Genomic DNA, 21,067 nt, shown 5'->3' on the forward strand with positions numbered 1-21,067 from the left:
GTCAGGGATATTTAGGAGGCTGTCACGGATAGGAATATATCTTGCAGAGTCGATTTCCTGTGACACATGGTTGAAATATACTGTTATGAATCTTGTTTGAGATTGAAGCTCGACTAGCATTTCGAAGTTATTAATAACCAGGGGACTCAGTACCTCACATCTTATTAGCAGTCGAGATGAAAGCTCCCAAAAACGATCTTTCAATGGAAGAACTCCCGCCAGAACTTCAAGACTCATTGTATGTGTCGAATGCATGTAGCCTAAAGCAATTCGCAAACAACGATATTGAATTTGCTCAAGTTTGATAATATGAGAGTTTGCAGCGAAACGAAAGCAAACGCATCCATATTCCATCACTGAAAGTATCGTTGTCTGATACAGTTTTATTAGATCTTCCGGACGAGCATTTTGTTATCAGATACCTAATGTGTCCTCCCCACGTGCATTTGGAATCAAATCTAGAGCCAGAGGAATCTGACTCTGATAAAAATAGTAAAGGTACTTCCTTTGTCACTCCTCAAGGTTCTGTTAAGAGGACGAAGTCCTCCTCCAAATTACCAGAAAAGACACCTAAAATTACGCCTTCAAAAAACCGTGTTAAATCTAAAAAGCTTTCACCGTGTTAAATCTAAAAAACCAAATACTGTACCTCCTTGTTTGTCAAATTAACAAACCAATCCAGGAACTAGCACAAGAAAAGACAATAATCCAATGGGCTCCGTTTCACATTCACCAACAGGATTACTGAAGTTTTCAGAAATTGTAGAATGGATTATCGCAACATTCAATATTTCAGAATCTCTAAAGACCATCATAACGGCATTCCTTCCAATAGCTAGAACTTTTTTGAAGCAGTTATCAGCTCAATGGCCAATTCTTTCAGGTTTTGTATCATTTGATGGATAATTTATCATCCGCCGCAAGAGATTCAATCACTGTCCTGCAGTGGAATTGTCGAAGCTTCACGCCAAAACTCCAAACGATTCATTTAAAGTTTTATTGCATAATCAAAAATGTGATGTATTCGCTTTGTGCGAAACATGGCTTATTTCAAACTTTAAATTTTAATGACCTAAACATAATACATCTCGATAGAGACTCTCCGTATGACGGAGTACTTCTGGGAATTAAGAAATGTTATTATTTCTATAGATTAAACATTCCTTCGACTTCTAGTATGGAAGTTGTTGCTTGTCAAATAAACTTTGGAAGCTTTCATCGCGACTGCGATGTGAGGTACTGAGTCCCCTGGTTATTAATAACTTCGAAAGGCTAGTCGAGCTTTAATCTTAAACGCAAAATTTCCATTTTTAATAAATTTCTTTATTATTGCCTTCAAAGTACTCTCCTCCTGTGGCAATACATGCATGCCAACGCTTGATCCAATTTTCCATACAAGTTTTATAGGCCGCCGAAGGTATGGCCTTTAGTTCACGCAGCGAATTCTCTTTTATGGTCTCTATGGTCTCAAAACGCGTTCCCCGCAATGGCAATTTGAGTCTGGGGAAGAGGAAAAAGTCACACGGGGCCATATCTGGGGAGTACGGTGCTTTGTTGATGATATTGGTTGAGTTTTTGGCCAAAAACTGCGACACAACCAACGCTGTGTGAGCCGGCGCATTATCATGATATTCAGTTTATTTGGCACCAGCCGAGAAGCGACGCGTTTCAAACCCAAAACATAAGTTAAACTGTGTTCGGCTGATCCATAAGAGATGTCCAACAACACAGCAATCTCTCCAATCGGTACAGAACGATTTTGCAACACGATTTGCTTTGCCGATTCAATGTTTTCTTCAGTAACAGATGTTGTTGGGCGGCCAGGGATCTCATCATGATCCAGGCTTGTACGGCCACCTTTGAAGCGTTTATACCACTCGTATGCCTGTGTTTTTCCTAGACACGATTCATTAAAGGCCTTCTCTAACATTTTCAACGTTTCGGAACACTTAAATCCATTTGCAAAAAAAAATTTGATGCACGCACGTTGTTCTAAATTTTCATCCATTATAAAAATCGCCACACGAAAATTTTTCAACTTCTTTGTATAGACGCCAAACAAAAACTAATCGTACGATATGCGTCAAAATTTGACAGAATGTGTATAAAAGTGTTGCCAACGTTGAGAGAATAAAAGTTTACCGATTGGACAAGCGCGGGAATTTTAAAATGAAAATTCCGATTCTTTTTATATCATAAGGTATTGTTGATGCTACGGCGAAGGAAAACTAATGTATATTGCTCTATGAAATAAATGTACTTATGAAAACAAATTATTATTATTATTATCCTTATTGGTATTACTATTAGTATTATTATTATTATTATTATTATTATTATTATTATTAGTATTATTAGTATTATTATTATTATAATTACTATTATTATTATTATTATTATTATTATTATTATTATTATTGGAAGATATATTCTAGTACTGCGACAAAAAAAGAGCATAACTGACACTGCGACGTTAACTTCTATGTTTTGTAACGTAGCAAAGTGCATTGGACGAATTGATGACCGGATGAGGAATTGTGGATAGCCAGCCCAAGTCACTTGAAGGAAACATGCTTTCTTCTGAAGGTTTGACATCAGTCTGACTCGTCCTTCTCAAACAAACCATCAGGCGGGTTCAAGCATGTATAGCGATATGCTAAATCCATGCATTAGATATTATGGTTGGAAGAGCATCTTTTATTCCTACGGAATACGAGTAAATGACTGTTTACATATCCGCTCTACCCTTTTTGTTTTTTTTTGTAATAAAATTTTTATTCTGGCCTTTTTGCGTAAAAGCTTTACGTGGCCGATTGGCTTACTTTTTGTTACTTAATTATTTTTTTGCTATTGGATCTCGTTGTCACCCTTTTTCTAGGGGGAGATGAGTTTCCATTTCCATCCAACGAGGATCCGTCCTCGGCTTATCTCATCATCCATTGCTTCATCGTCGGTGTTGTGTGAGATTTCCGTTTTCTTTTCGTTGTCCTTGTTGATCGTAGTCTTAGACTCGTTGAAAAACTTATTCTAAATTTGTAGGTCATATTAGTTGATGACCATACAAACTTGCTTTGGCTATACTAGTTTCGGTTTCAGGTTCCAGAAGTAGCGGTCTAGAATTCCAAAACGAAAACCACATCGATTACTCATAGATGCTTTGAGGTTTGAGAACAGATAATTGTTCGAGGAAGCCAAATCAGGTAAACAGGGTGGATGGGCATGCAATAGGAAAACTTAACCCTTAATCATGGTTCAAGTAAGGCAATTTCACAGCGATTTCGTTAAGTATACCTAGACAATCCCAGAAAATCGACATCATGATCTTTCCGACTCATTGAGCCTTCTCGTGCCGACTTTAGTCAATTGTCGGTGAATCATTCTGTTCCCTGGCATACGATATTGGATCCAGCAAAACATGAGTTAGAAGTGCGGTTGTGTTAATCTTTTTAGTCTTAAATAAGTATGTGCGGAATCCAACGGCAGGATATCCTTCTCATCTACAAAACTTTGCCAACTATGGCATGCTCACGCACTTTCTTTTTCCGGTTATTCAGTACAATTTTATTTAGTTATACGGTATTTCAAAACATCGCTCGGGAAATCCTATTAGAAAATTTATGTTTGCTATCCAGTTGTGAAAACAATACACAGTGGAACAAAATTAACGTGCGTCGTTTCTTAATTTTGAAATAGATTGAACAAAAATGGATGTTAATCATCTTGAAATCTTTTATAAAAACCTGCGTTTTCGGTAATGAAACGTAGGTATTTCAAAAGAAATGAGAATGAATTGTTTTATTCAAAAGTTTTGTTAAACAACGTTCACGTAAAACTATCCGATGGAGGGTATAGTTTCTTAAAATACTTCCCCATCATGATTAACTATCATTTCAAAACTATCCACATTTTGTGCTCATAAACTGCATTACACACTAGAAATGTCACTTCTACAAGTCTGATCGTTATACACACTTGTTTTCTCAGTAAACTTCCTTCATATTTCCACTACTATTGATCTGAATGCAATTCATTCTCTGCCAAACAATGCCTTACGCAGGCCTGTACTAACACACGCTCATTATTCCCCTTTTGTACGACCACACAAATCCACGCATATGTGTCTCCATAAGCTGCCCTTACACGTGACAATATTATTGTCAATCCAAAGTATTGTCAATACCGTCAATCCAATTGACTTGGTAACTTGAGTCCGCATTTTTCGAAATAATTAAGCGTTTGAAGCTTCAAATATTGCAACAGAACATTGAAACATTGAGAGAAGAGTCCATTGTACATATTTGACAGTTTCCTCTCTGGAGAAAAAGTATTGTCGGATTGATGAGCAGTTTTGATTTTTTGACAATATTTTCGTCAATCCAATGAAGTTTCCATTACACGATCAAAAGTATTGTCAATACTCCTTGTATTGACAATAATATTGTCTCGTGTAAGGGCTGCTATACGTATTCGCACTCGCATAATCCAACTCTCTATAGGAGCACATATTTTTGTCATCCTTTATTCTTTTCCACAAAGCGTCTCCGTCCCTATTTTTTCTTGCTGTTGTTATTGTTATTTCTCTTTTTTCCCGAACTGCTGGTGTTCCTCTTCTCTTCGCACAGCTCGCGTGCTCATCGATCAAAGCGCAAAAAGCGAGCCGCGAGATGTGACCGCTTCAGAATCACGCAAAATGCTTCTTACTCACACATACAGCACAACAACCACAGACATCCCGTTGTTCATTTATTCAAGGAACCACTTGAACAAAAGTTGACTGATAGAACCAATATTCGATAGGGATAGAGCAACAGTAAAAAGTTCATATGTTGTGTTTATGCAGCATTACCTATCACATTTTGGCTATTCGGACGTGAGCCTATTTTGACAAGTAATTAGATTAATTGTCTCATGATTGAAAATAATCACCTTCTGCGAGTGCCGACTGATGCAAGACACAAACGGATCACTGGTAGGCTGGATGCACCTTCCGGTCCGAATGACAGGATTGCTGACCTAATGCCTTTCCAAAAAACGGCTGACTCACACGGTCGCCTTACTTCGATGTCCTGCCTCCGATTGTCTTTTTTCTTCTTCACAATTTGATTGATCGACCTTTCCGAGTTATATTTTGTATCACACACAATACACTCACGACAATGCGGGGCGCGAATGAAGATGAGAAGAAAAAAAACCCTCTGCGTCGTCGTCTGAATCCTCGACAGAGGCCAATTCTGGCGTTTTTTATGCTCAAGATTTCATCCTAAATACTACACTTTCAGACAAAATAACATATTCAACACATCCGTCACACTTTCCGGCATTGATTTACGATTAGTTATTCCAGTTTTGGCGTATATTCACTCGACAGCAAGCGCAGCAAAATTTCCTTCAAATTCACTTTTGCCTTCAAAATGTCCGCCGCGATTTTTTCCATTTCTCTCTTGCTTCTCTTTCTAGCCAGTCACATGTACTCATACACTCAGCGGGGCTGGCTTGAAAGCAAAATATTAAGCTGGAATTTTTTTCGCCCCACTAAGGCTTGCAAACAGCGATATCTGGCGTCACTTGAGAGAATTAGTTAAAACCGGTCACTTGAAACACCAAGCTGTGTGTTAGATTGATGTCTGTTGAGGAATGTAAATGAGTTCAATAATTGATTCTGAAGCATGGTTTTTTTTCGACCGTATTATTTTACTTAAGGTAGACATTCGACAGAAAAAAATGGCTACATGTGTTTGAGCGAAGAAAAACTATCTGACTAAATCACGAAGAAATCAGGCAAATCTAAATTGAAAGTTAATGGATACTTTCACTCATTCACTGTTTTTTAAGTAACAAATTTGTTAAAAATCTGTAATAAAAATGTCTTAGAAATACCTAACCATAGAACGGAAACGTAAAGTTGTTAACTAATGCAGCTTTTTTTTTAAATCCACCTAGAACTGTTTTATTTTTATTTGTATGACTCATGTGTTCATGAACAATAAGTTCTTTTTTGTTTGTCGACGAAAAAGAAACTTATTTAAAATACTTTATTTTCATTGAAATGAATCATGTTATTTGAATTTCAATATCTGACTGATGATATTTCAATGATAAATTTTCGCGCATTATATATAAAAATGTAATCAACATAGGACGTGAGTTCAAAGTCTGTTGAAATAGAAATATTTTCACCAAATTATTTATAATTGTCCAACAATTGAATTGCGAATGTCAAGTATGAAATGCGTAAACACTATATCGTCATGAGTTCGAATCCAAACAAAGCCAAAACTGTATTCAGACTGGACCGGTAAAAACCTATTTTAATTCACCTAGTGGTGTGATGATGCCTTTCTCGTGTATAATATTGTGGTATTCTATTCAAAATTTTTCTTTTTGATTTTCGAAAGAAACCAAGAGATTGTTTGTGCATTAACTAGTATAACATACAGAATGAAACAGTGCTTTGCTCGCGTAGGTCATGCTTAAGAAAACGAAGTGGGTTCACTATTATATGCACTTCCGGCACCGGAACCCGAAAACCTGTATAATCGAAGTCGATTCGTACGGCCACCAACTTACATGACGTACAAACGCAACTGGTTTTTATTCAAATTTTGAAGATTTTATACAATATTGCCATCGCCCTCTAAATGACGATTTCAATGTTTGTTGTATCCGAAAATATGCAATAATTTTTGGTAGGACCATAAGACCTTTCGTTTGACCATAAGATTGGGAATAACGGGTTTGAGCCCAGTATACAACATTTTCTACGGTTTTTGTTCCGCCAGTTTAAGTGACGGTGTACAATATTCAACACACTTTACCCTATAACTCCGGAACCGGTAGTCGGATCCGAATTAAGTTCAGGAATTTCGTTTGAGACCTTTCATTTGAATCTAAGTTTGTCAAAATCGGTTCAGCCATCTCCGAGAAAACCTAGTGAGATTATTTGACACATACACACACACATACAGACATTGCTCACTCACAATTTTTACTAGTCGGTTTTTCAAGTAATTGCATAACCTTTCTATATGAGAAAAGCAAAACATGGAATATAAACATATTGCGTCATAACCTGTATTAATAGTGATATTTATGTATTTATGTATAATATGATTAATCTTTTTCAATATTTGAATTTTTTACATTAATATTGCTCTTCTATTACATTAAGACATTTATAATCTACAGTTAGAATTGTTACCATAGATAGAGTAGATATTTCCATTATAGGCACATTAATAGTGCGCAATTCCTGCATCACCTGTCTAATAAACGCCTTTTTCAGCTTTATGATAAAATTACAAAAAAAAACATGTATAACTCCATTGTATGTAAACTATTTCTTCGTGAATTTTTAAAACTGAAATAATGTTGGGTTATAATGCGTCGTGATTAATTGGGTTATTATTCAAGTTTCGTTGCATCAAAATATATCCCTAATTGCCGATATATAGCACGGGGAAAGGTTGTTGTAAGATAATGATTTATTATATTTTGAATGCAAATTTAATGCAAATTGCTTTACAGTATGTAGGATTAGTGATATTATACCACAGACTAACAGACATAACAGTATGAATAAATGACAGCAATTTTTCCCGCGTGAATAAGCTAGAGCATTTTTTCTCCCGCGGATAAAGTTTGTGTACGTTTTTTAAGTGAAATTTTTTCTACTTCTTTCATTTTTTCAGGAATTTTTAAAAATTGAAGCGTATGTATTGATATGTATGACATTATATAACAGATTTTTTTTACAACAAAATATTTGATGCAGAGATCTTCATCGGACTGAGGAAGCACCAAGTCATTGAATACTAATTTAAAGGCCAGGGCTTGTGGTATGTGATGTGATTGGATCGTCTTGCGTTGCGACAAAAGGGCTACATGTCTTGAAATTTGGCAATTTCAATCAAAAACATGATTTTTATAAATTTGAAAGCGAAATAAAAGTACTATCATAAATTACCTTCCGAATTAGTTTGAAAGAAATCATTTTATTCTTTAAACAAACAAAAAAGTATGATTATAACATACAAATAACTAAATTTAAGTTCATTTATTTCTACTAAAAAGTTAGTAAATTCGAAGCGCTTTAACTAGAGTTCGTTCTTTAAGGACTAATTTTCTAAATTGAATTTACTACGAAATTGTTTGTCAAGAAATTGACAGGAACGCACAGGTAAAATATTTGTTATTTTTATCAGAATATGGATTGAATCATACTAATCCGACGAGAAAAATTAATTATCATGTTTTGTATTTTCAAGCAGCAATATTTGCTATATCAAGCCTGATTTTCTTTTGTCACTAATTCAATAAAATAATTCTTTGTGTGAGTACCAAATATTGTTATCTTTACATTTTTTTCGCTGCGTGTAGACTGTGTTTATTTTTTTCATTTACCAACAGAGTTGGCATTCATTCAGAATTACCTGCAATGTATTGATTTGTATACGTCCGTACGAATTTCATGCAGGATACAGATTTAATACATATTGCTAAAACTATATACAGAATTGTGCCTACTTCTCATCTTTCAACGCAATACAAAATCGAACCCGTTTTGTATAATACTTACTTACTTCTGGTCTACCGCCACTTAATTTCGGATGATATTACCAACACAATCAAAAATAGTCTAGATGAACAACATCACTAAATAAGTTAAATATATTATCAACGTAATCCAATAATTTTTTATGACGATTCATTTTCAAATATTATGATGACATCAGGCATCCCTGCAAGCAGCTGATCGGTGTTGACAAACGAGGGGAAACCAACTAGTAAAAAAAACTTTCGCATAACACAAGGGGTGTACCGATAGTAAATAGTTCGCGCAGTACAATACAGGTGGAACTAGTGCATCACGAAAAAATATTTTTATAAGAATTTACTCATACTGTCATGTCTGTTAGTCTGTGGTACAGTTTCGATAGCCGAGTGTTTCATAGATAAAATGATGTGTAGTGTTTACCCACCAGTTCTTATCACATATAGATGCCAGGGAATCGTTATTTTAAAAATTGGTTGAAGTCACATAGAAATTTTAACATGAAACCATATATGGACCATTCCACTCAAAATCAGTCACCCAAAATTATGTTTGTCATCTAACTATTTTTTTCGGTAAAGAACTCGAAAATATTCGATACGTATTTTTCATTTCAATATGGTACGTGGAATTTTCGAGTTATGATTTTTTGAAGTTTCGCGTTTACAAAAAAGAGCCTTTTTTCAACAGCCTATACTGAAAAATCTAGTAAAGACACAAAAAATCGCCCAAGACATGAAATGTGCGTCTTTTGCTTATCTTTCGAATAAGCGATTCCATAAAACAACCTTTAAGGTTAGTTTCATGAAAAAAGTTCACAATTAATAAACAAATAAAAAAATTCAAACTAGGGCCTATTTTTTTTCTTTGTTTTAGTTGAAAAAAGAAGCCTTAGGGGCCTAACTAAATCTTGGCAAAGTTTTAGAGTGGAAAGAATAATACTTTCGGAGCAGTGAGTTTTTCAATAACGGCCCGCACGCGCAGAGCATACCGCAGCACAACTCGCTGGGATACGGACTTAAGGTGAAATGTAGTGTCATCAAATGCGCGCAAAATTTTATCCGCTTCAGTTGAACGAACCGTCGCACAAAGCATAACAAGAAAAACTGACACATAGAAACCTGAACTATTTTCAGTGATTGAGCGCAGTGGGCTTACCTCTCGTTATTTTGGCTTGTAAATAAGACTGGACGTAATGGATTTTTGGATCTTTCACACTTTGAATATACGCTAATTCAATCGTTATTGTTAGTGATTACTCTTACACTAGAGCTATGAATTACGAGTAATTATGAATGACTAACATGAGGTTATATGTATATGTATTGACTAACTTGCTAACCATGTATATACCTGAGTTTAGTAGCAAGCATGGATTTCTCTTCAAAAGAACGATTGAAGACAAAAGAACATTCAAGTATTTTCGATATCTTTGCCAGTAGTTTGCCAGGCCACATTGTTTGTATCGCAGGTTATGTAAAGATTATATTTACAAATATTCTACATGAACGATACTTCTTGGCTTGTATTCATTGCATTCAGTAGCCTTTCAAGGTTGAAGTTTTAGTTTTGGTACAAAAATTGCTGCAATCTAAAATAATACCTATTATATGATATTACACAGCCAAGCATTATTGCTTCAGCAACATCAATGCATTGAGCTCAACAGAGTTGCACATTTTTAGCATTATAAATGACAGTTACTTAGAAAATAGATGACTTCTTACAATACCCATTTAATTGTATTCAACTCGTTTTCATTTCAACACAAAACCCAATGCTGCATAAATTCGCGTCATTACTTGATATGTAATTTTTGCTCACGATATAATGCCACCGAGTCCACCGTGCATTTCTCACACCACCTCAATACGAAACAGTAGCGCGCAAGCAATAAAAAAATGCGGAAAAGTTTATGTAAACTTTTTCAAATTTCGGTTGTTTTGGCTAAAATTTTATAATTTTGAGTTGCATGTTCCGATTCTTTGTGAAATTCTGCTACAAACACTAAGTTTCAGTTCTAAAACCATCCCTGTGGAACGGAACAGTAACCGTTTGTACTTTCCAAAAACCAATAACGGCTCGGCAAAGCAAAATTTCAAAATTCTAAGAATACTTAGTTATGATAAATTTGATTTCAAAAACTGTTTTTGGTTTTTCGAAAATCGGTCAAGTTTTAGAATAATTGATCAAAAACGCGATTTTCGCATTCCGCTACATTTCACCTTAACTTGTCGACACATGTCGCGCCACTGATCGAATCCTAACTAAGCTAAGCTAAGGAAAAGAAGTACATTTCATGTCTTGGGCGAATTTTTGTATCTTTATTACTGTAAAGTATAGGCTGTTGAAAAAAGGTTCTTTTTTTGTAAACGCGAAGCTTCAAAAAGTCATATCTCGAAAATTCCACGTATCATATTGAAACAAAAAAATACGTGTCGAATATTTTCGTGTTCTTTACCAAAAAAAAAAAATAAATTTGGGTGGCTGATTTCGCGTGGAATGCCGCAGTTTCCTGCATTTTCAATTTTTCGCTGTCTGTTGCTCATCAGTTGTGATGTGTATTAATTAAGTTCGAGACTGCTTTGTGTGTTAATGAAATTGTTAGTTACCTGTGCAATCCATAAAGTATTACACGCAGAGAAATGGAGCATGTCTAAAATAACAAATCAAACTTTTAAATCTTATTGATGTTAATTTCGAGCTAGAATATGATTATTTCAAACCATTTTCTCCCTTCAACATAAATAACTTGAAGTATCGAAACGAAATATGTACTTATTGTACAAACCAAGACATCTCTAAACGTTCATACTCGGCTATTATTCATGTTCAACGCAATGAACTTAGTTGTGTTTGGCACGAATCTGTGTGTATATTGCATAATCAGATTTGTTCAACTGCAACTGAAGGTCGAATACTACTCATGAAGTTAAAAAAGTACGGGTGTGTAATGTCAGAGACATAACTGGATGCCGTGAATACGAATAAAACTGACACGATTTCTTTACAGATTCGAATTCGAGTTGATAGTTGATCGATTGTGTGAAGTGCGAAACTTTTCCCCTTTTCACTACTAAAATTTACCTTATTTACCTTCGATTTGCGAACAACAAATCCTAATAGTTCTTTAGAAAACTTTTAGAGCCATTAGAACGGCTGATTTTGTGTAATGCTCTCCACCGTTGTTTTTTCACCAATGCCAATGACTGGCAGCTGTGACGTAATCGCTCTTGTCGAAAGCGAAACTAGCTGTGCAGACGACACAAAACACATCTGCTCGCAGTCGCGATAGAATCCAAACTGATTCAATTTTTGTTAAGAGACTTCATTTTATGTGGTTTCGTTTGTAGCTTTTTCACTAATGGGCGGTCCAAACGGCTATAAAAATAGCCGCATACAGAATTTTAATGTCGATTATTTAATTTCGGATTTGCATTTCATTGAAAGAAACTATCAGGGTGCTGTACGGGATTCATTCCTACCTTTCAGAAGGACCAAATTGTGGAACTCACTACGATATTAAACACTGTTCGGAACATTTTCCTCAAACGATTTGTTGTACAGCAGCAGATATTTTGTTCTCTTCCTCAGAATGCGTTCTGATTGGCTGGTGTTGACATGGGTCGAATGAGACAGGTTTTTCAATAGTGTACTATTGAAATACTTCAATGCTTTTGCTATACACGTTTAAATTGAAAAAATTCAATTCTATTGGTAGTTAACTTATATAAATCCTTTCACGGATCACTGAGATATGAGCTTTAAAAATACGAGAAAGGCAAACGCGCCTTATGAATTATCCTCTTTGATACTCGTTTATACCAAACATTTCAGAGAAGTTTAATTTGAATTATTTGAGACTATGTCACAAAACTGAAAATTTTATCATAAAATTGTGATCATATTTCCGATGGCATGTCGCAAGAATTATGTTGATTCATTAGATACAACAATAGATATTCACGATCAAAAACTTATCACTCTCTCAGAGGGTAAATTTTGAAAAGGCACCCCATAATAAAGTAAGTCGTATTTGATGGACGGAACTACCAGCAGACACGCGGAACCGAAGTAAAAATACGGACAAAAAAGGAGCTAAAACACAACACGACTGGTTGGAAGTAAAACGCATTTATTTGTGATGATTGTGTACAGTTCCGCAGTAGTAGGAAGTAGAATAAAAAAGAAATAATACAAGCTCAGGGTTCGTACAATGCAGGTAGGGAAAAAACTTATTTCTCTTTTAACGAGGTGCTCATCATATCTCATCACTCCTCCTGGATGAACACCGAGTTTAAGGCTTCAGTCCTATTTGCTCGACGAATTTCCGCAATCCTGTAGGACCTAAAGGCTTTGTTAATGCATCTGCAACCATCTCACTGGTCGGACAATACACCAACTTGATGACATCTTTCTCCGCTAATTCCCGTACATAATGCCTTTTAGTGTCGATATGTTTAACGCGACCACTGGTCCTTTCCGACGTAGCAAAACTGAGACATCCTTGGTTATCCTCGAGAATGACAGTAGCTTTGTCTTCTGCTTCACTTAATTCTGACAACAATCGCCTAAGCCAAACGGTTTCTTGACAAGCTAGCGACAGTGCGTTGTACTCAGCTTCGAGGGACGACAGTGCAACAGAACATTGTGCTTTGCTCACCCAGCTAATTGGACCGCTTCCATAGAAAAAGATAAACCCGGTTGTTGATCTCCTCGTGCGAACATCTCCTGCCCAATCAGAATCAGAAAATCCTCTTAAACACCATCCTTCTCCTGGTCCGAATTGCAATTTCAAATCACTCGTCACGCTCAAATATTGCAGAACTCGTTTCGCTGCATACCAATCCATGTTGTTGGGTTCACTCACTTTCCTTCCAAGCAAGCCAACACTCAAAGATAGATCTGGTCTTGCGTTAACCGCTAAATATAATAAAGCTCCAACAAGACTTCGGTACATTGTTGGATTTTCAAATCGTTTACTATCATCGTTACTCGGTTTGTAACCTGGATCCATAGGAATCTTTGAGGGTCGACAATTCTTCATATTGAACTTACAAAGCAATGTATGGATGAAGACGGATAATCGCAAAGTATAGTAGCATCCCACTCTTTCAATTTCGAATCCCAAAAAATGACGTACATATCCAAGCGAAGTAATGTCAAATTTCTTCTTAAGCCCTTCGTAAACCACATTTATATCAGTCTCATCAGCACTACCAATCAATAGATCGTCCACGTACACTAAAATAACAACAAACGGTTTTCCATATCGGATGTAAAGACATGGATCTGCGCTGCTTGGTTTAAACTTCAACCCAAGAAGTACAGAGTGCAACGCTTTATTCCAACATCTCGCAGATTGTCGCAAACCGTATATACTTTTTCGTAGTTTGCATACCTTTTGTTCGTTGCCTGGAGTTTCAAAACCTGGAGGTTGCTGCATATATAGCTCTTCTTCGACAGTACCGTTGAGGTAGGCCGTCCGAACATCATACTGCTTCAATATCAACTGTTTCTTTCCCGCAACTGCTAATAGTGTACGCAATGTTGCCTGCCGTGTGACCGGCGCATACACTTCCGAAAAATCAACACCGAAACACTGTGAGTATCCTTGCGCAACGATACGAGCTTTATGCTTGACAATAGCACCCGTTTCATCTCGTTTAATCTTAAATACCCACTTCGCGCCGATGACTTTCTTACCTGATGGAAGATCTGATAGCTCCCATGTGCTATTTATTTTGTGAGCATCAATCTCTTCTCGCATTGCGCGTTGCCAGACGGGCAAACTTAAAGCATCGCGAAAGTTAATAGGTTCTTCGTCATGTTTAACATTTTCAACGATAAAATCATCATATCTGTGTGGCATTCTACCACGTGAACACCGGTCTTGACGATTTAATACTGATTGCTCTGTATTCTCCATTTCCGCGCTAGTATCGTCGAAGCCAAAAAAATCTGTTTCAAAAGTGTCTTCTGCGTCTTCATACACTGAATGACGCCCTTCTTCTTGTATTTGTTGTTGGTTACTTTCATCACTAACTTCCACTGTATTATCATCATTATTTGAATCATCTGGAATCGGACTGTTACTCCGCAGCGTTTCCGGAAGTATCTCCTCCTGATGCACTGGACCATTCGCAATTTCCAAAAATTGTGCATCTCTACTAACTGTTATACGCTGGGTTTGAACATCAAGGAATCGATAACCTTTGTGACAACTAGAATAACCGACGAATATAAGCTTTCTGGATCGAGGATCAAGCTTCTTTCGCTTGACATCCGGTATACGAACATAGGCTTCACAACCGAAGATTCTAAGACCTTTCAAGTCTGGTTTGTAGCCTGTCCACAATTCGAATGGCGTCTTTTCAACTGCTCTTGATGGAAGCCGATTTTGAATATACGTTGCCGTGAGAATCGCTTCCCCCCAATAAAGCTTCGGAAGGTTAGCATCGAGTAACATACAACTAGACATTTCCTGAAGTGATCGGTTTTTCCGCTCCGCTACTCCATTCGATTGCGGTGAGTAAGGAGTAGAGAACTGCTGCTGTATGCCCTCGGATTTGCAAAAACTTTGTAATTTCTCACCTGTATATTCTCCTCCTCCATCAGATCGCAAAACACAGGGCTTCCTATCGAAGATATTTTGAGCCCACCGAACGAATTCAATAATCTTATCGACTGCTTCATCTTTCGTCTTCAATAAAAACACCACGCAAAAACGGCTAAAATCATCAATTAGTGTGATGAAGTATTTGTTACCACTCGGCGTCGAATGTTCCATTGGCCCACAGAGATCCGTGTGTATTATATCTAACGGTCGTTTTGATTTTCGCTCTGAAATCAAAGGAAAAGGTTTTCGTACCAATTTACCTTTCAAACAGCACTCACACACGATTCTATCTCCGCAATCCGTTAACTTGATTCCATTTGCCAAACCTTGTGTGACGATTGTATTTAGTACACCAATGTCGCGATGGCCCATTCGGCGATGCCATGTGTGTTGACAACTCTCATTATGATTTCCCGTAACGGATAAACACTGCTCTGCCAACTTTAACTTGTATTGACAACCAACTAACTCACCCATTGCCACGATGACACCGTTGATTGTTTTGATTAAACATCCCGTTGCTTCAAATACAACTGTGAAGCCCTTCGTTGCGAGTTTCCGAACAGAAATCAATCCACCTTCTAGAGAAGGAACCAATAAAACGTTCTCAAGAGTAATTGCAATGCGTTCCCCTTTCGCATTCATTCCCATGATCACACCGCTTCCAACTCCGGTAGATTTAGTTTTTGTTCCGTCTGCAAGAGTCACGTCTACGGTAACTCCTCTTTTGAATTCCGAGAAAAAACTGCGGTCGTTCGTCATATGACACGTACACCCACTATCAATCGTCCACGATCCTGGAATTACGCTACCGGCCATGAAGCACACAGCACCACAGATAACCTCATCCGCAACCCTTTGTTTTGATCGATCGTTACTCTCACTTTCCGCTTGTACTTGCTTTGCTTTCTGCTTAGCAGCCTGATTCGATCCTGTGGATTTTTCTGATTCACTTGCATCTTCACAGCGCTTGTCTGCAAGATATTTGCGACAATTTTTCTTAAAATGTCCGGGTTTCGAACAATAAAAACATTTTCTGTCACTTTTTCCTTTATCGGAAACTTTCAACGCTTTTTCACTGTTATCGCCATGCTTATTACGATCCGATCGCTTTTGATATTCATCACGCAGCCGAGCTACCACCAAATCCATTGTTAGATCCTCCTGTGGTCTATTTTCCAATGACGTCACAAAACTATTGTACGACGATGGAAGACTACGCAACATCATTATTATTCGCAAAAGCTCACTGAGTTCCACGCCCGCGTTGTCCAGGCGCTCATACAAGCATTCAATTTCTTCGAGATGCTTCTCGACGTCACCACCCTCAGGCAAATTTTTCGAACACAACTTCTGCAACAGCATTGCTTGGTTCCCAATGGTGGCCTTTTCATGATAGATTCGCAGATTTTCCCACATCTGGCGAGCCGTATCACACTTTTTCACAAAACGCAGTTGATTATCCTCAACAAATAGAGCGATTGTTGCTCGGGCCTTTGTGTCGTTTTTCTTCCAATCCGCAAAACCATCATCAGTTTCTTCTGGCTTTGGTTGCTCAATTATGTTCCACAAATCTTCACGTTCCAGCAAAGATCGCATGCGAAATTTCCATGATGCATAGTTTGCATTTCCTAATTTAGCGAACGATGCTTTCCATCCGTCAGCCATCTTGTTCATTCACAACCGCGTTGCAAGAAAAAAAAAATTCCTTCAGGAAGCATAAAACAGAAAACCTCCACTTCCCGGAAAACAGCCTTCTAAATCCGGTCACTGCTCAACGGCTTCCCGAGACTGGGACCATAACCTGATGGACGGAACTACCAGCAGACACGCGGAACCGAAGTAAAAATACGGACAAAAAAGGAGCTAAAACACAACACGACTGGTTGGAAGTAAAACGCATTTATTTGTGATGATTGTGTACAGTTCCGCAGTAGTAGGAAGTAGAATAAAAAAGAAATAATACAAGCTCAGGGTTCGTACAATGCAGGTAGGGAAAAAACTTATTTCTCTTTTAACGAGGTGCTCATCATATCTCATCAGTATTCACGACCAAAACAACTAGCACTGTTATACTTTGAGTTCTTCAAGATAAACTTATTGTTCACTGAGCTGTGCTGTACTTTGTTCCTATCGCAAGTGCATCTACTTTAATCAAGGAAAGAAAGCGAACATCCCAAATTTGACTGAATTGAGATTAAATTAAAATACCATGCTGCAGTAGATGACATAACATTGATTTATTTGGTACCATAGCATTTAGATATAAGTGCGCTATTTTATTAACTAAATTTTCTATTAAAGATTTGAAGGTGAAAAAATGTCTCAAATAAAAGCATAGGTTTTAAATAATTCATAAAATCTTATACTGTTACCGTACCCGTGTAATTTTAATTAGACCCAGCAAACCCATTCGGATTCGATCTTTGCCAATTCCACGTATCCTCGCACATTTCTTTCAGCCCTCGCTTTGCTGTCCAACCAAGAACTTTGGCAGCCAAAGACACATCAGCGTAGCTGATTGCTACGTCACCAGGTCGCCTGGAAAACAAAATCAAGGATCAATTTGTAATTCAAAAACTATTCGAATTAGCATTATTACCTATCGACAATTTCGAATTTAATATCCTTGCCAGAAGCCTTAGAAAATGCATCCACCACCTCTAGCACCGAGTACCCCCGGCCCGTGCCCAGATTATATACAACAAACCCGTTTAACTCACCACTGACCAATTTTTGGATGGCACTAACATGCCCTTCGGCTAAATCCACAATGTGTATATAATCGCGAACGCCCGTCCCGTCCGGTGTGTCGTAATTGTCACCAAATACCTTCAAACACAAACGTCGACCAACGGCCACCTGAGAGATGTAAGGCATCAGGTTGTTTGGTTCTCCGTTGGGATCCTCACCGATGCGTCCGGATTTGTGCGCTCCAACCGGGTTGAAATAACGCAGTGATATGACTGTCCACCGCGCATCAGACTGGCAGAGATCTTTCAGTATCTCCTCCGTGAAGTATTTGCTTTTACCGTATGGATTGGTGCAGTTTCCCGTATGATGATTCTCATCCAACGGGAGTTTCTGAGGTTCACCGTAAACAGTGGCACTGGAGCTGTAAACAAAGTTGAATACGTTGTTCTGAAAGGTTGATTAGGAGATTAAATCAATCGAAATCATAACATCAGTTCTATACTTAACCTATTGTCGTCATTTCAAGCTTACCTCTTCCATGACCTCTAGTAAAATGCTCGTGCCGGTGATGTTGTTTTGATAGTATTGCAGTGGTATCCGACACGATTCGCCAACCGCTTTCAACGCAGCGAAATGAGCCACGCAATCAATTTTATGCTGGAAAAAAATCCAATTTATTATCGCTGGTATCGATATCGCAATCAAATAATTAATTTTGAATTATCCTAACAGGTGCAATAAGAGTTTTCATTCTTTTAAACTTGTTCCGAAAAATTAAACCAAAGTTTAACAGCTTATCCACTATTGTTTTCACAAATAGAATTAGAATGACATAGACGACGCAAAGGTCACATTCAAGTATTATCAGTACGTATTGCACTTGCTGTAGGCAAACGTTCGCTCAAGTGAAACTTATAATACCTTCTTGAAAACCCCTCGCATGCCGTCTCTATTACGGATGTCCACATCATAGAAGAGTACACTTTTCCCTGCGAGCTCTTCTACTCGTTTCAATGATTCTGGCAATTTAGAGTTGGACGCCCCGAAGGCATTGCACAAATTATCAACGCAGATGACTTCATGACCGGCATTCAAAAGTTCAAGCACTGTGTGAGAACCTACAAATCCAGCACCGCCGGTTACCAAAATTGTGAGGGACATAACTTCGCTTGCCTAAAGAAGAACAAACAAAAATGTAACAAATTAGACTGTACATAATTGAATGCGTGACGAATTTACTTACGACGGTGAAAAGAAATTCAGTCAATAAGCTGGACAATCTAAATGGCAAATGCTGTATGATCAAACGACACGTATGAAAGATGCCCGATTCATGGCTCTAACACTCGTGCGTTTTCTGCCTCAGTGTGGCAGAAAATACTGCTTATCTTATCACAAATTATAACGCGCAAGGAAAATACAGCGGCGAAATGATGACGATTACTTATTGTACATTTGTAGATGCGATGTTCGCTACTGCAAGCAACGATGTATACAATATCGCCGTTTGATTGTTACTGATTACACCCGAGAACATTAGAAATTACTATTACTAAATGGTAGACTAGGCAGGAAGGAACTGCATTTGAATCGATTGAATTATGATCTAATTCCAGTACCGGGAAAGAGAATGTAAACAAAACAGATGATGACGTTTGGGATCATGCGCACTGCAGAGCCAGAGTTACCATATTCACAAATTTTTCTGTAAATCCACAGGTTTGTTTGCCTATTTTGCCACACAGATTCTATGTCACAGAACACAGATTTTGTCAAAATTCACAGATTTTTACAGATTTTTATGAATATTTTATAAAAACGGCTGATTTTCAAAATGTTTTTCACAGATTTTTACATATTATGATCGAAAATATGCAACACAGATTTTTTAATTCGAAACACAGATTTTTAAATGGCAACTCTGTGCAGAGCAAGCAGCAAGTCTTAAGCAGGCCAGTATGCAGTTTGCAATGTAACATTTTATTTCAAATTACGGCGAAAAAACTTTCTTCTTTTGCGGGCCTTATTATATAATTTTTTTATGCCAAAAGCCTTAGAATTGCATGAAACGTCGAGATGTAGTGTCATCTAAAAAAAATTGACTTTCTGGGACTTAGTAAAAATATCAAAAGTCCCAGAAAGTCGATTTTTTCAAAAAAATCGATTCCCAAGCTTTCAATAACTTTAGTATTGAAAAATGGTAAAATTCGATGTTTAATTTGCCGTTGGACAAAAATGGCAAATCCACCACCCATTCCAGTAAACCTCTCAAACCGATGAACGATTCACATAATGTGGATTGCTTTTCAATTTGGCATTTGGTTTAAGAAAAGTTTTTGTCACAAAGGCAATATGAATTTTGTGAACTTTGAGAAAATTATAAAATTCATCTTCACTCGATTTTAAAGATCGAGCATTTAAACTTTAAATATTCAAATAATTATTTAACATCACTGTTAAATTTTAAATTCATTATAATATTATTTGCTAACTGCCATCCGATTTGAAATGCTTCAAAAAGTGATGAAGTCGAATTCATTCATTGGACAAACGTCTTTCGAATGAGATTTACCACAATTCAAGCACCGTATATCAGTATGACAATTTTTGGTTCCGTGGCCGAAGCCTTGGCATCGAAGACATTGCGTTAAGTTTGCAATACCATTATGCCGTTTATAATGTTCCCAATGAATTTTAATGTGGGAAATGAAACGTACTTTTTACTAAAGTTTTCAAACTGTTTACATCACTTCGATTGAAGTGTATTAAGTAAAGTTCATGAGAAATTCCAGAGCGTGGTTTAGAAGTACCATTCGCTCTTATTGTCATAAGTATTACTTGGGAAGGGGCAAAACCAAGCAATTCTTTTGGTTCATTTTTAATTTCATCAGTACTTTGATCATTTGATAAGCCTTTCAAGACAGACTTGAAGGGTCTGTCTGATTTTATATCATATGAATAAATTTTATGAAATTTCTCGGACAAATATCGGATAAAAAAAGTGCTATTCATTTTATCGAATTAACCTCCCCTCGATTCCGGGCATTGAAGTCGTTGCTTGCCAAATCAAAATCAGAGGCAATCTTCGTATAGCTTCTATCTACATACCTCCCAGAGTCTCGATAGGGCATCGACGACTTGCAGACATCATTGAGCTTCTTACCACCCCGCGGTTAGTTTTAGGAGACTGTAACTCGCATGGT

General features: G+C 37.2%; 2 protein-coding genes across 7 annotated transcripts in view; both read right to left on the minus strand.

Moving 5' to 3' along the window:
* Window positions 1–5,431, minus strand: part of LOC131439289 (homeobox protein 5-like) — a 60,013-nt gene extending 54,582 nt beyond the window's left edge. For all 6 annotated transcript variants that reach the window (XM_058610130.1, XM_058610128.1, XM_058610129.1 and 3 more), the window contains exon 1: window positions 4,927–5,431. The gene's annotated coding sequence lies outside the window, so the exon portion shown is untranslated. The remainder of the gene's footprint in view (window positions 1–4,926) is intronic.
* Window positions 5,432–17,386: 11,955 nt separating this feature from the next.
* On the minus strand, window positions 17,387–19,483 carry LOC131436551 (UDP-glucose 4-epimerase). Its single transcript, XM_058605317.1, has 5 exons — window positions 19,108–19,483; window positions 18,786–19,037; window positions 18,396–18,521; window positions 17,773–18,311; window positions 17,387–17,711 (listed from the first exon to the last, which is right to left on the minus strand). The coding sequence occupies exons 2-5, from the start codon at window positions 19,023–19,025 to the stop codon at window positions 17,561–17,563; spliced, it is 1,056 nt and encodes a 351-aa protein (XP_058461300.1). The 5' UTR covers window positions 19,026–19,037; window positions 19,108–19,483; the 3' UTR covers window positions 17,387–17,560.
* Window positions 19,484–21,067: the final 1,584 nt, after the last annotated feature.

The sequence above is a fragment of the Malaya genurostris genome, chromosome 3, assembly GCF_030247185.1.
Source record: "Malaya genurostris strain Urasoe2022 chromosome 3, Malgen_1.1, whole genome shotgun sequence".
NCBI lineage: Eukaryota > Metazoa > Arthropoda > Insecta > Diptera > Culicidae > Malaya > Malaya genurostris.